Source organism: Pelobates fuscus, chromosome 10 (assembly GCF_036172605.1).
Source record: "Pelobates fuscus isolate aPelFus1 chromosome 10, aPelFus1.pri, whole genome shotgun sequence".
In the NCBI taxonomy this organism is placed as follows: domain Eukaryota; kingdom Metazoa; phylum Chordata; class Amphibia; order Anura; family Pelobatidae; genus Pelobates; species Pelobates fuscus.
The window spans coordinates 91,529,515-91,542,186 of NC_086326.1; the positions used below are offsets into that span (position 1 = coordinate 91,529,515).

Genomic DNA, 12,672 nt, shown 5'->3' on the forward strand with positions numbered 1-12,672 from the left:
TAGATACTACCCCATCACCCTCTTTTTCTTATGTAGGTCAATGGGAAAAGGAAGGCATTCCACAGCTCACATCTGACCAATGGTTGAAATCTCTTAATGCCCTCAAAAGTATTACACCTTGCTTCTCACATGTTGAGGCTCATAAAAAATTAGTATCTTGCTGGTACCTCACCCCACATCGACTAAACAAAATATACCCAAACTTGACCCACTTATGCTGGAGATGTGGAACTCAAATGGGAACCATGATACATGCATGGTGGGAATGCCAAGAGATAAAACCTCTATGGACAAATGTCCAAACCATGCTTTATGAACTACAAATAACGGATCTCCCAATCACACCCTCCATAGGACTTCTACTATTGTTCCCAGACACATGGTATATAGAGTCCAAACAGTTAACAACCCTAATTATATTAGCAGCCAGGAATCTTCTGTCACTCAACTGGAAATGTACCTATTGCCCCTCCAAGACAGAGCTTATAGAAAAGACATTCCAGTACTATAGATATGAAATATTATCTACTGAGTCCTACACGAAAGCAAAGATCCTAAAGGAGGTTTGGAGGCCTTGGCTTTCACTTATATGCAAACAAGACGCACGAACACAGAGGTGACGGGGTCCACAATATACCAAGACTCCACTAGCCAAACCCACAGACGGAATGGCTGATACTCAAAACCAGACAAAACTAACTTAGACTGTCTATTACCCACCTCACGGCAAAGTTCTAGAAGTAGTGTTGAGGTAATAACCACAGGGCCCACAACTATCAGACTATAGGGTTTCTCTCTCCCCCTCCAGATTCCCCTCCCCTGCCCACAACAATCCAACAATCAAATCCAACGAACACCTGACCACAATGAATACAGTCACAGTAGAGAACTGTTACGGAATACAGAACCAGTTTAGGCAACAGATGATTTAATCAAATAGACCCTAACGCCTCTATCTCCACAAAGGGTTCAGGAAGATGAGGCCCTTACAGAACATTGATTGCATAATGGTTGATTATAGACAATGTATTATTGTTTTACTGTCACTGCTACTAATAAAGCCATGGATTGTACGCATCCTATGTTTTTGTGTCTTGTATCCCTGACTTTCTTGTGAAAATTAATCAAACACAAATATAAAAAAATGAAAAAAAATGACAAAAGAGGGGAGACCTACTGTCTCCTTCTCAGCCCCAACCTACCGCCCACCGCCCATGGCCTTAATTGACTAAAAGGGGAGGGACCTACTGTTTACCCCTTCACCCCACCCATGAGCGGTGGGTCAGAGCCTTAAGTGACAACGGCGGGAATGGACCTATTATCTCTCCCCCAGTCCTCATCCATTGGCAGCAGGTGGGGGCTAAATATAAAAATAAACCCCCCATGTGACTATGGGACCCCAAGTACCTAGTCATCAACCCCAATAAAATAAAGCCCTACCTACCCCCTTTACCTTAAAAATAGTGACGGGAGAGTAATAAACTAAAAAGCTGTAAATTAAAAAATAAATAAATTACTTACCATTAGGTGTCTTCTGTTTTTTTTAAAACCTTCGGTTTTCAGCCCCCCAAAAAGGTAAATCCTCTCGAACTAATCAAGAAAAATCATACTGCACTCCTGTGGGACACCACTTTACCCAGCCTGGCCACTCACTGAAGGACCTAAAAATCAAAGTACTGAAAGGGGTTTTTAAAAATACCCAAGAAAGAAAAACTTTTTAAGCCAGAAAGATCAAACTGTTTAACAGCAAGAATAGTGGACTAAATATTGATTTGGGTTTCCTGTCCCACTACCAACACTTTACATGAACACTCCCCCACATTATCTTACTGTTCTGTCATATGTATCAACACTTTAAAACGCATTCCAATGTTTATTCTATCAATATACAAAGTACTATGTGTAGACTAATGCTTTCCGGTATGTGTGACTGTGCATTTATATTTCTGTATATATATTCTGTATATGTATATGTCATGTGTATGTATGTGTATATGTGTTCATGTGTTTACATATATACACATACGTATGTGTGTGTGTGTGTGTGTGTGTGTATAAGTGTACCATCTGCTTGTTTTTTTGTTTTTTTCACCCTCTCCCCCCTCACTCTGCTCTACAGAAAGATATTTATGACCCTCTGCAAGAATGGTGTCTATTTTCTATCAAACCTGTGTCTTATCTGCACTCATGTCGCTTTAACCCCTGTATCACAACTCAATTTTGATTTCTATGTGTCGTCTTGCTCAGAAATGCTTCAGACTTGAGAAAGGGAGGTTCTCTCGAAAGCTTGTCATTAAAACATTCTGTTAGTCCAATAAAAAAGGTATTACAAGACAAATTTTATCTGTTATTTTTTACATATGTATTAAGGCCTTTTGGCCTGTAATTGTGGGAGGGGCGTATGACTCACCTTCTCCCCACCTTCTCCGTTCGAGGTCAGCGCTGCATGAGAATCCACTTCCGGTTCACATACGGCGCCATCTTGATTTTCAAAACCCCGCGGTTTTCGTCTGGTGTAGCTGTGTCCAGGATTCCTTACAGGTTTTCCGCCCGTCCAGCCACTCACAAACCCGGTCTTCATTGCAGATTAAGTCCACAGGACTTCAAAATTGTAAGTCCGGCGCCTGGATCATTCCCACGGTGTCTCGCTTTAACAACGGCCTTACTTTACGGCCACACGCTTTACGGCCAGGTCACAGGCATATTAACCCATTTGCTTCCGGCAAATTATCGCGGTATACTCAATATGCTGACTGGCGTTTCGGTTCTTACATTCAGCACACTTATCTTTCGTTTTTCGTCAATATCAGTATCTGTATCTGTTTATTTCATGCTTATGCTATTGGTATTTACTCATTCAAATTACGGAAATTCCTTGCATATAATTGTCATGCAGCAAACTCCTTCCTATTAACTATTCAAAAATAAATTTGGTATTTATTTTATGTTCAGTCTATTAGAGATATTGAATTTTAGCTATATTGGAATTTCCTTCATGTTTTCATATATGGAGTTGGCTTAGATAATAAGCTAATTACATTATTTATAGATTTCTCAGATAGTACTTATGTTATAAATTAAAGTTATAAATTAAAGTTATTTAGAAGATTACGTTTCTATCACACTATGTACACACCATGTACACACGTTTTACATGGCACGTATAAATTCTGACCTTTCTTTGTGTACTCAAACGACATACCGAGTACACAAGAACACGGTCTCAAATCTCACAAACTTTCGGGTTGTATCACACGTCTTGATTCAACCACTCATACGTCACGTTTTTTCTGTTTTAGGGGCAAATTTTTCACGTATTTTTACGTCATACACATCTCTTTTGTGGCTTACATCACGGCCTAAGATAGAATGTACTGTTTAAATTCATTTAACTAACTGCACCATACAATACTACAAACACTAGCATTACCAAATCATACACATTAATCTTGTCACCATAGAGACAAATTATACACACCCAAAAACCTTGTTACCAGGGCCATACCACATAAACATGACCAGTCAGGTCACTACCGGTCATAAATTTTTTCCCCTCCAATATATACTGGTAGAAACTCACCACAGCATAGCTAGTCTACATTGGTATCATAGGATCCAATTCTCACACTATCATATCTTGTTTCTATCCCTTTAGGTTTTTCCAGGTTTATTATACCTGTCGCTTCTCAAAAAACTCATACATACAACCAGGTACGTTAAGCCTGCTCACGCCATATATCACATACGGTTCCATCTCTACGTAGGACATAGAGTACTGGCAAATTTTAGGGGTTACAGGCCCAAATAGGTATCTCCCCTCTGGGCATTCTGCCTATCGTTTAGTGGTCCGCGAGGCCAACACCCCGCCTCAACGTTTCGGAGGTAATGCCCCCCGGGCCACACGTGAGTTAGCCGCCTCGCAAATTATAGAGAGGGCGCCACCTGTCACTCCCTTTCCCTGTTTTTCTTTTATTGTCACTGAGAGGCCTACGAACTCCTGCCACTACATTGGGTGGCCTCAATATCCCCTTGCGCCAACGCATAGACAGAGCCTCTCATAGCCACTTGGCAACTAGCAGGGCCTCACCTGTCACCAAAGAACAAGATTAATTTTTCGCCTTCTCCGGCATAATTAGCCTGCCAGTACATTCCCTAGGGTTTTCCACGCTAACCATATATTTTGTCATCTAGTATGTCTCAAGAAGGGGTAGAGGATTTCTCCATCCCGAGCACTCCGGCTAGAGCAAACACCCCATCACAGGAAGAAGATACGGCTAGTCCAGCATCTTTCAGGTCATGGACTATCCCTCGCATAACTAACGAACTCAGGAGACGACAAATCCCTTTTCCTGCAACAGCAAGGAAAGCGGAACTTTACAAGTTACTGCACACCTCAACCGATAACATGGACGCGGGGGAAGGGACTAGCCAGTCTAACCCACGAGACATACATGGCATGCTCTCATCTCTCATGGCAGCTATGAGCAAGGTCAATTCTAGGCTGGAGAAACTTGAATCGGTCACTACAGCCCTCACTATGGCTGGACCAGCCACGGCAACCCCTCCAGCACTGGTTGAGTTGCAATCAGTTTCTCCAGCCATCACCTCGGATGACCAAGAGGTTTACCCTGCCCATATGATACCTGAGCACCTTAAAAAAGATATCATGGAAGGTAAAGATGTCAATCTGGCCTCACTGCTAATTGCCTCCCAGGACATCGTGGAACATAAGACGTACGCTTATGACGATATTTCTGTGGTGGTCAAATCTAGGGATGCACGATTAAATAGGAAGCTAACTATTCCAGAATTTGTTTTAGCTTTTGCCATTTATCGTGATGTTATCTGTACTGTATATCCCCACAGACGTGAGGAGTTTGACTTATATATGCACAGGCTGGTGGACCTGGGCAACAAATATGGTGGGTCAGCTTTCTATGACTACCATAGATCCTTTTCTGCCAAAGTGTCTGGTGCCTTCTCACAGTACGGGGCAAGGGGCAACTGGAGCAAGATTGATACGATCATTTTGTGCAGGCACTTTGCAGGTCTAAGAGCACCGGCCTGTGCATACTGCTCCTCCATGGCTCATACTGCTAATTTTTGTCCAACCACTGCGAACGAACCTACTCCCTCGCAGGGCACTAGTTCCGCTGGTTCTGCAGAAAAAAACCCCAAAGACAAACTGGGTCGACCTATCAAGTTTTTGGGGAAATCCCAAATATGTAATAATTTCAATGTCGGTGCATGTTATTACAGTGGATGTCGGTTATTGCATATATGTTCAAAATGTTTTAGGGCACATGCTAAAACTATGTGTCCGAATAAAATGTACCCTAAGCAATACTTAACTGAGATAAATATTTCTGTGCTCACGGCATTACTGTCACAAGTTCACAACATCCATCTAGATATTTGGTAGACTTCATCATCACTGGTCTATCACAAGGATTCCATACTGGTCTCATACACATGCCTTCAGGAATCCTGGAATGTCCAAATTTACAATCTGCACAACAAAACCCTACAGCGGTTAGCACACTCATAGCCAAAGAAGTGGCAGAGGGATTCCTATTGGGACCCTTTCAGTCCCCTCCTTTTACCACATGGCGGACAAATCCCATCGGTATTGTCACGGGGAAATCTTCCCACAAACAAAGACTTATCATCGATCTGTCCGCACCTCACACCTCTGCCACACCTAGTCTGAACTCCCTTATCCCCTCTGAGGAATTTTCACTTCAATACTCCACCATAGATCACGCCATTACCGCCATCATGCAGGCAGGGCTTGGAGCATGGCTCAGCAAGAGCCATGCCTTCAAATTATTGCCTATCCACCCTACACTATGGCACCTGCATGGCATTAAGTGGGCCGGGCACTACTACTTTTTCTCACGCTTAACGTTTGGTTCAAAAAGTAGACGGCCATTTTCGACGTATTCGCCGAAACACTATGCTGGTTATTATTAAATGTAGCCAGATGCCCTACAGTTATACACTACCTGGATGATTTCTTACTGGTCGAAGAGAATTTTTCCCCTCCCAGTAGCCTCATAGAAACCATCAGTCTTTTTAAACAGGTGGGCGTTCCAGTCTCCCCCACCAAAACTGAAGGACCAGATACAGTCATCACCTTTCTTGGGATCATACTAGACTCAGCCACCATGCAAGCCAGCCTGCCACGCACCAAGATAGAGAACATTCTTACCAACATTAACCTCTACATACACCTCGGTACTTGCAACCGCAAAGAATTGCAGTCTCTACTTGGGTCACTGAATTTTGCCATGCGCATCATACCTCAAGGCTGGGCTTTCATCTCACGGCTCCTATACATGTTCCCACTTTTTAGACATGATGCACACAGGTTACCCCTGGATACCCAAGCCACAGCAGACCTACTTATGTGGAGAAACTTTTTAACCACCTGGAATGGGAAAAGCATGTTCCTCCCTAAATTGTCTGACTCCTCACCTACCGTTTGGTCAGACGCGGTGTCTACCACAGGTTTTGCAGCAATTTACGGGAACGAATGGCTTTGGGGCAGCTGGCCTTCAGAGGTTCAGGACCTGGAGGGTTTTTCCACTACCTCAGCTCTATTTGTGATATATCCCATTGTGGCAGCTGCCGTGACATGGGGGCATCTATGGGCAGGTTCGTCAGTACGTTGCTACTCAGACAACCAAGCAACCTGCCACATCATAAACAAAGGCCAATCTAAATCACTGACCATTATGAGGTTCTTGAGGAAACTCACTTGGCTAGCTGCGTGTCATAATTTATTCTTGTTTTGTGTTCATGTCCCAGGTGTATGTAACACGGCTGCTGACAACTTGTCTCATTTTAATTTCCAGGCTTTTCGGCAAATACTTCCATCAGCTGCACGCACAGCCACGACCACTCCACCTTTCCACCAGCTAGTAATGGACTAGATGCTATCATGCAACATAGCAGGACATTGTCCCAATTAGCACTGTCTACCAATACCCGGAGAACTTACGACAGGGCTTTCCTTTTATTTAAAAGATTCCTGTCGGTACACAACATCACACAACTTTTCATCATGACATCCTTGTTGGGTTTTGCTTCTTTTTGCCACCTCAAACTCAAACTATCATACAACACAATCAAGCTATATCTGACAGGCGTACAACATCACATGCTAACATTACAACCAAACAACTCAAGTTTTATGTCCTCCTACCAGATCAAGAACATCCTTAGGGGTATTCAGAGATCCGAACCCCCACGTACGGCACAACAGCTACCTATAGACTTCAATATTTTTAAAGAATGATCCAGCCTACTAGATTTAAAACCCTTTGCCAACAACACAAATCTTGTTATAAAAACCGCTATATACGTTGCTTTTTATGGGTTTTTAAGACCAAGAGAATTTACCGCCATCAACACAACACAGTCCACTCACATCCTGCTTCATTCACACTTAACAAAACACATGGATTATTATATCTTGGCTCTGCATCACTCCAAAACCAATCAACACGCACCTCCAGTAGAGGTTAGATACTATCCTACCCACAACGAGTGGTGCCCCGTCACATTACTGGACACATATACCCAGCATATCAAAGCATCACCATCTCAACCACTTTTCTGTCTACAAGGTTCGGTACTCACTACCACCACCTTTATGACCCACGTCAGGTCCTTACTTACACAACTAGGCCTAAAATCAGCTAACTATTCGGGCCACTCCTTCGGCATAGGAGCGGCCTCCACAGCATCCAGTGCAAACATTCCGGTACATGTTATCAAGTCACTAGGGCGCTGGAAATCTTCTGCATACTCTAGATACATACCTAACCCGGTGCAGGAAGTTAGAAATGCCTTTCAGGACATCTCTGGTTAAAGTATGTATATTGCTGGTTTCGTAATAAATTTGATTTTCTATTTTTGCCCTCTTTATTTACAGGCCTACCTCATCGTCGGTTCCGGCACACCACAACCGACTTGCTCTTTTAATACCATCCCACACTTATCAGTGTTTGTATCTTCTGTACTATCATGAGCCCTTCACACAAGTATTAAGGCCTTTTGGCCTGTAATTGTGGGAGGGGCGTATGACTCACCTTCTCCCTACTTAAGGGACACCCCTTACCTGGCTCCATACCGTTTGAGGTCAGCGCTGCATCACCCTCCCACCCACTCCTCATTATTAACTCCTTTTTCTTACATTTCTTCTTGGTGGGCCCTCTTTATTTACAGGCCTACCTCATCGTCGGTTCCGGCACACCACAACCGACTTGCTCTTTAAATACCATCCCACACTTATCAGTGTTTGTATCTTCTGTACTATCATGAGCCCTTCACACAAATATATATATATATATCCTTATTTTAGGTAGCGATATATGCCTCTCCTTTGCTTTAGATCCTAGTTATGACCCTGGTATTGTTATATATAGGTGTTGAACTTCTTGGTTTAGTATATGCATTAAGGAATTTGTCATCATAGTAAATATATATTTCATAAATAGTACTTAATCATAATGATATTTACAATTTGGTTACTACTTTTCTAGTTCAGATTTCTAACATGATCTTGTATCTCTTTTTCTCACTGTAGGTCAAAGCATTCCTGGCTATGAATATCATTAGCTCTGTGGTCTCCCTTGTTGCGGTTTTCCTGTGTCTAACTGATTTGTGCATTAGCATTACTAAATGTGATGAAGATGATGATGATTACAACCACAATCATAAATGTAGGGATTATAATTATTATCTCCTAAATGTAAGTAAATATGAATCAGTATCTTATTAAGTTTAATGAATGAATTAATATGATGAAGCATATTTATTGTAAATAATATTTTTACAAATTATTTTCTTTGAAAATGTGTGACAGCTTGTGTGTGCGCACGTGTCATGAGCCTAAATACAAGATAAATTCTAGTGGGGATAGCCTCAACTAAGAAAAGGTTCATAAGATTCTATGGGGTTTATTCACTAAATAGAGAATTGTGATTAATTCAAAACTAAATGTTAACTGTAAGGTCATATAATTGAACTTAAAAATGTCTCTAGTTCAGCTGTTTTACAGTTTTTATCTTTTTTATCCAAGCTTTTACAATTTGTTTTTCTGTTTGTCACAATGTATTGTTTAGTGAACTCAAGTGAGCATTTATATGCTGTCAGTTGTGTGTGTTTATTTATGTACAGTGACTATAGTAATACTTGTGAATGCAAGAGTGCCTGTTAGGTTTGTGTGTGTGTGAATGTAGTGATGTATCTGTGTATAGCGACTGCAAGTGGTGTCAGTGTGCATTATTTGTATGGTCTGTCAGTGTGTATGCAGAGGTCTGTTTGTTTGAAAAAAATAAAATAAACGTGTGTTTGTTGGAAAAGGGACCATCAAACACATGTGTAAATGCAGCTACCTAGAGGGTCTATATGTGTCAAAGGTGCAGGGGTCTTTATTTTCAAAAGGTTGCTGTGTGCTATTGCAGGAGTCTACATAGTCGTATGTGACTGCAGGGTATATGAATGCATTGTGTTAATTAGATATTTGTGGTGTGTGAATGAAATTTGTGTGTGTGAATTAAGTATTAAGGGTATGTAGAAGCTTCCTGTGTCCCTCAGTATGTCACGTTCCATCTCTATCCATGTCAGCTCAGACTCTGCGTTCACTTCAATGTGTTTTCTCTCTTAGTGTTGACACAAATTCTTTTATTGCGTTTCTCAGCACCTTCAGATTTCTCTCTCACCTCCACCTGCGGTTCGAAGCCTGTTTTACTATTTGAGACCCACATAAATACTGTCATTGTTTCAGCTATTTCTACCTACATTCAGGGCCGGTGCTTGGATTTTTAGGTACATAGGCGAAGATGCATTTTTCACACACTGTCACTCACAGACACACACGCTGTCACTCACAGACACACACACTGTCACTCACATACACACATCACATACATTCACAAATTATTTTATAAATAGACATTTTCCACCCAGCCTCCCTACCTGGAGAGCTGGTGTGGATGAGAATCATTCCCTGGGGTCCAGTGGGGCTGCTGGGCGGCGTGCGGCAGTGATCAGGCGCGGCGAGGGAGCTCTAATCTCACCGCTCTGCTCCCTCGCGGGCTGCCTACTGATGCCGCGGGAGCCGGATTATGACATCATATTCCGGCTCCCGCGGCATCAGCAGACAGCGCGCGAGGGAGCAGAGCGGTGAGATTAGCGCTCCCTCGCCGCGCCTGATCACAGCACTGCTGCATGCCGCGCCGGGGGTCGAGATGGTGGCCTGGCAGGAGGGAGCACTTCCCTCCTGCCGGTCACTGAAATATTGCGCCCCCAGAGCCCGTGCGCTCTAAGGCGGCCGCCTGTGCCGCCTGTGCCGCCTTATGGACGCACCGGCCCTGCCTACATTATTCCCATCACGTGGTCTGGTGGTCTTCATGCAGTATTATCAGCTACAATTGCCTGCATGTTCCCCTGCTTCCCTGTGGTGATTTTCCTATGACTTAATTGTTCCACACAAAGACCGGCTGTTATGTCGTAGAAGTTCCTGATAATAATAACAACAATGTACCCACCCATGAAAATAAATATAGTAAACAGTTGGATAACTTATTCACCGTTGTAGTAGTAAGTCTTTAAATGTAACCCAGATGTAGAGTAGTATTATCAGTTAAGAAGGAACCAAGCCAGATTATAACCAGGTAAATCAGCCCAAGACGTGGAAGTGCAAAATTAGAAAGAAAGTCCTTTAAAACATAGTCCAGGTCCGTAATCCGTTGAATCAATCAGTTAATTAAGGAGTAACCAGAGAACCAGTCAGCGATCCAATTCAGGGATATACAGAGAATATGTCTGAATTGAGGGAGTGAAAGAAAGGAGATGAGTTTAAACTTGCCGAACTCAAAACTGGGATGTCATTCCAAAGCTAAACTTTAGTTTAAAGTGGGGTGATTGTGTCAGCAGTGGGAACAGTGGGGTTCTTTAGCAGTGAGCCAGAAAGTAACAAGGGAACAACATTGTGGGACATGGTCTGAACACAATGGTGGTGCAATGAGATACTGATGGCCTGCGTTTAAATCCCCACGTTACATCCACCAGAATCCTCTAAAGGCACCAACACCTTATATAACGCAACATACTCCACCCGATGGGCTACCTCATGAAGCTACGAGTTTAGACTTAATTGGGTAAGACATTTCATTGGTTTCTCTATGAGTATGCTTTAAATATTATAATTTGCAGGCAGACATGAGTCTTGTCTTACAGGCAATGGGGTCAGAGGTAGAAGTAGAGCCATCAGATAGTATAATTTGTAATGGTTTTTCCACAACAGGAATGTTAAGGCGCATCAATAATCTTTTTATCCAACCCCCCAAACCTTCAGATAAAAAAAGAAAATGGAAAAAACATTAGGCTTACCAGGTTAGTTCCTTACCAGAGCTGGCAATTTAATTTAATTTTGAAGAAGATAATCTGAAGACCACAGTAAAGGCATACTTTTTTGTATTCTCTTGCTGCGTATTTCTTCATTTCTGATAGATGTAACTTTCATAGGTTCAGGTTTGTGATATTCAAGTTGAGGCAGAGATTTTGCACTTGGACGTAATTGAGGTATTTTTGTACTCGGTGGTATTATTTCTTTAGCTCTTCCTAAACATAGATGCCCCTAAGAGATTCAGGAATACCTTTATGGGCTAAATCATCTTTTAATGTATCGGAAAGTCTGAGATTATTTTGATACTTCAGAACCAATTAATTCCATATAGTTTCAGACACCCAAGGCCTCAACTGAGTTATATAATCTTCAACAACATTGTGTCACAGAGTAACAGTATCCAAATTGGTTTCAGCTGTGTCACATTAATAATACTCATACAATTTTGCCATTATCTTAAAAATGCATCTGGACTTGTAACCGCAGCCGGTTACCCTATTTACCAATATAATGTCTTAAAGCATAGAATTTAGGAGGGTTAACCGTACAGATATCTCAGCCATAATAGTATATAGTTAGTAAGAGCTCCTCTATTTAAAATATATTAATAATTGAGAATACAATATAAAATAGGGATTGTCTTGGAAGCAATAAAGTTTTGTCTTTTTAAATATTTTATTACATAAAAATATAAATATAGACATATAAATCCCATTACAATAATTAATAGCAGACTTTATAAGATTAAAGTATACGCTTGCAATATCAGTAAAATGGAATAACATACCCCGTGAACATGTCAACCTCTCATTCATGATAAAATGGAGCAGTGTCTCTGTCTCCAAAATCTCTCCTCTGTGTCCTAATATTAATAAGTTCACATATTTATACCTTAGATGTTCAATTAGGTCATTTTAGGACCTACCTTAACTTGGCAAAGATACAAGGCCATAATTTGGTCATGTTACATGGGAACATCCTAACTATGTTTAGACTAAAATGTAAGGGTACACAAGATGTGGGAAATTCCCTGTGAACTTTGTAGGCAAGGATAAAATAGGTTCCATATGAGGAAGAGATGAAGCATCAGATAAATTGTCAATTTGGGTTTGCATGTCATTTTCATTTCTTCCATTCTAGTTGCATTATGTTTGTACCATTATTCCATCTGAAAACTGTAAAAAAAAAATTCTGTAAGTTTCTGATGTAACCTTGTGTATTATCTATAAAACAACTAACAAAACACAAAAATC

The 12,672-nt window shown here is 41.5% G+C and overlaps 1 protein-coding gene across 1 annotated transcript in view; it reads left to right on the top strand.

Annotated features, from left to right (window-relative positions):
- LOC134575503 (membrane-spanning 4-domains subfamily A member 4D-like) overlaps positions 1–12,672 on the top strand; it is an 89,345-nt gene that overhangs the window by 53,019 nt on the left and 23,654 nt on the right. Inside the window, exon 5 of the mRNA XM_063434813.1 lies at positions 8,594–8,758. Within this exon, the coding sequence (XP_063290883.1) occupies positions 8,594–8,758 (165 nt within the window). The remainder of the gene's footprint in view (positions 1–8,593; positions 8,759–12,672) is intronic.